This window comes from Amphimedon queenslandica, unplaced genomic scaffold, assembly GCF_000090795.2.
Source record: "Amphimedon queenslandica unplaced genomic scaffold, v1.1 AMPQUscaffold_13462, whole genome shotgun sequence".
In the NCBI taxonomy this organism is placed as follows: domain Eukaryota; kingdom Metazoa; phylum Porifera; class Demospongiae; order Haplosclerida; family Niphatidae; genus Amphimedon; species Amphimedon queenslandica.
Genome location: NW_003546302.1, coordinates 234,188 through 237,066, shown reverse-complemented (window position 1 = coordinate 237,066; position 2,879 = coordinate 234,188). Strand labels below are relative to the sequence as shown.

The 2,879-nt window shown below is 35.3% G+C and overlaps 1 protein-coding gene across 1 annotated transcript; it reads left to right on the top strand.

Moving 5' to 3' along the window:
- The first annotated feature begins 654 nt into the window (after nucleotides 1-654).
- LOC109581098 (transcription factor Adf-1-like) lies at nucleotides 655-1,043 on the top strand. The gene is made up of 2 exons (XM_019994876.1): nucleotides 655-785; nucleotides 887-1,043. Exons 1-2 carry the CDS (start codon nucleotides 666-668, stop codon nucleotides 1,031-1,033), a joined length of 267 nt encoding a protein of 88 aa, XP_019850435.1. The 5' UTR covers nucleotides 655-665; the 3' UTR covers nucleotides 1,034-1,043.
- Nucleotides 1,044-2,879: the final 1,836 nt, after the last annotated feature.

Here is a 2,879-nt window from a genome sequence, read left to right as displayed (position 1 = left end):
ACATCGGATATGATAAGACGGTAAGTAGAACTAGACATGTTATAACTTTAATTCAGGCTCAACAGCACTGTTAAAGTGCTTTGGCAAAGGATATGGGTCAGGCAGTGGAATTTTATCAATATGGGTTTTCATAACTTGCTTTGTGACAATAGTACTTTCTGGCCTGTATCTAGAGATGAACTGTCAGCTACGTGCACAACCTTCTCTAGTTGAAAATCTTCATTTCATTGCTCTTGTCAGAAAATAATGCGGCAATTTTTTTAATTTTTAAAAACTGCAAATACTTTGTCATCTTGGTAACTCTGTTACCATAAATTTATCCCTATCAGCATTACGTCATCTTTTTAAATGTCAACATAGTCATCAAATCATGAATCATATCACTGAAAACAAATACAGCATAGAGGGTCCACATACCTTCAAAAATAATATGCATATGATACATGTAATTTACAGTGTAAAGGCGGATTTACAATATGACATTAGCCGAGCGGAGCGTCATGCAGAATGTAGCGAACGTTATATATCATATTGTAAATGAGTAGCGTAGGTGCATGCGTTGTAGCGTTTCGTAGTTTTAAATAGGAAAAAATTCTATTCCTACGTAAAGTTGTCTGTGTACATCCCATCAGATTTTTTGGGTCACATTGTCCACACTTGTTAAAATGGCCGATGAAAAACTGATAGAAGCTGTGAGAGACTTTCCTTGTCTTTGGCAGTTATCCACTCGGGCATACAAAGATATTAGGGCAAAGGAAAAAGCCTGGAAGATAGTTGCTGATAAAGTAAGTAAAGCCTATTTTGTAATAAGTGTCATTGTGTCAAGAAAATATAAGCCAAGGGTCTATGATTTTACAAAATAAAATTGTAACCTTTATCATTGTAGGTTGGTGAAGGATGTAGTGTAGATGATTGTAGTATGAAATGGAAGAGTTTAAGAAATAAGTTTGTGAGAGAGATCAAAAAAGTAAAGAAAAGAAAAACAGGAGAAGAAGGCCCAGTATATGTGTCATGTTGGCCATTGTTTAATTAAATGACTTTCATATCTGATACGATAAAGCATAGAACAGAAGAGAAAGCTGTTCTTTATTTCGTTAATGTTTTGTTTTATAGAACATCCAGTAACTTTGTTAATGATACTGATGTGGAAACCAATGAATATAATGCTTGTAGTCCCAGTGATGTGGATAATAGTAGATCAAGGTATGTGTCTATCTTTTATTATATGTGACCATAATTGACAAAAGGTACCTTATGGCGGATAGTGAAATTTGTCTTTCTAGCCTAAGAAATCCAACTTCCTGAGCCCCATTTATCATAAAATTACTCCACAGGATGCAAAAAGTTACCATGAAACTTTTAGAAACAATGATTGTCTAACAAAGCACTCACAGGTTGATATTTTCCATTATGACAATCAATTTTAAAATCCCGCCATAAGGGCCCTTTTGTCAATTATGGTCACATATTTTATCACTGAAAAACTTTTTTTAACAGTTTAACAACATCTGAGCCTGTGTTAAATGATAGCCTTGATGACAGCTCAAAATCTGATGATACATGTATCTCTCCTCCACCCCACAGTAGTCCTGCTACATCCACAGAAAATTTATCAAGCTCATTACGAAAAGGAAAAGAACACGTGCTGATGAAATTGATTTGTTACTTGTGAAGAGTCTTAATGTTTTACAAGAAAAGAAGACAAAGGTTTCAGTGAATGATGAGGAAGGACATTTTGGACAGCTAGTAGCAGCAACAATGCGACGATTCACTCCTCAGCAAAAGGTATTTGCGAAGTTAAAAGTCCTGCTACTAATGTCAATCACTTCCCAACTTCATTTATGTCTTTACCATATAACAATTAACTGAATCAAGACATTGACTATTGATAAGAAATAATTGGTAACAAAAAATAACTTTTGTTAATGTGTTCATGATAACCAAACAGTTTTTTTGCTTAATGATAAGTTTTGTTTAATGTGTCCTCCTAACATAATGGTATTGCCAGTACACCTCTCCCTCTTTACTACTAAAGTTCTTTTAAAAGTAGTCCTTCACATCACTTGCTGCTCTAGAGTGCCTATAATTTTAATTGTTATTTTGATTGCCAAATTTATACTTACCTATTACTACTGACTTGATGGACTGAAGTAAACCCTGGTGAAGTGCCATCATCACGCCAACTACCATTGACAATGTTCGTTGAGCCATCTTCACCATCCACAAATCCTGATGGACAGTATAAAGACAACTCTGTGGTTTGAAGGTAATTATGAAGAGCGATGCAAGCCTTTGTGTACACTTCAACCCTATGTGGTTGAGCAATAATAGGTTGGCGGAATATTCTCCATCGAGAGGCTAGAATCCCAAAAGTGTTTTCAATTACACGTCGAGCTCTGCTAAGTCTATAGTTGTATATAGCTTTATCTTCTAGCATAATTTGAAAATTAAAATGCTTCAATTACATTAACTTACCAGGCAAATATCGACCAGGGTATGGACGTAGCATATTGCATTTGAGAGGGAACACTTCATCTCCTACAATAACATAAGTGAGGGGTATGTCTGTAGTATTTGGTATTGGTAACGGCTCTGGGATAGATAGTGTTTGAGTCTAAAGCCTGACAAAACAAAGAATTAGACAAAATACCACCATCACTTTGCCTACCAGCTTCTCCAATGTCAACCAGTGTGAACCTATATGTATGTGCATATCACAATTATTTATAAAAAATTTACCGGTACTGAGCATCACATACAGCAAGGAGGACTAAAGAATGAGTTCCCTTGTAATTGTAATATTCAGATCCAGCATTAGCTGGTGCTTGGATATTAATATGTTTTCCATCAACAGCACCTACATGTATATGTACATAATT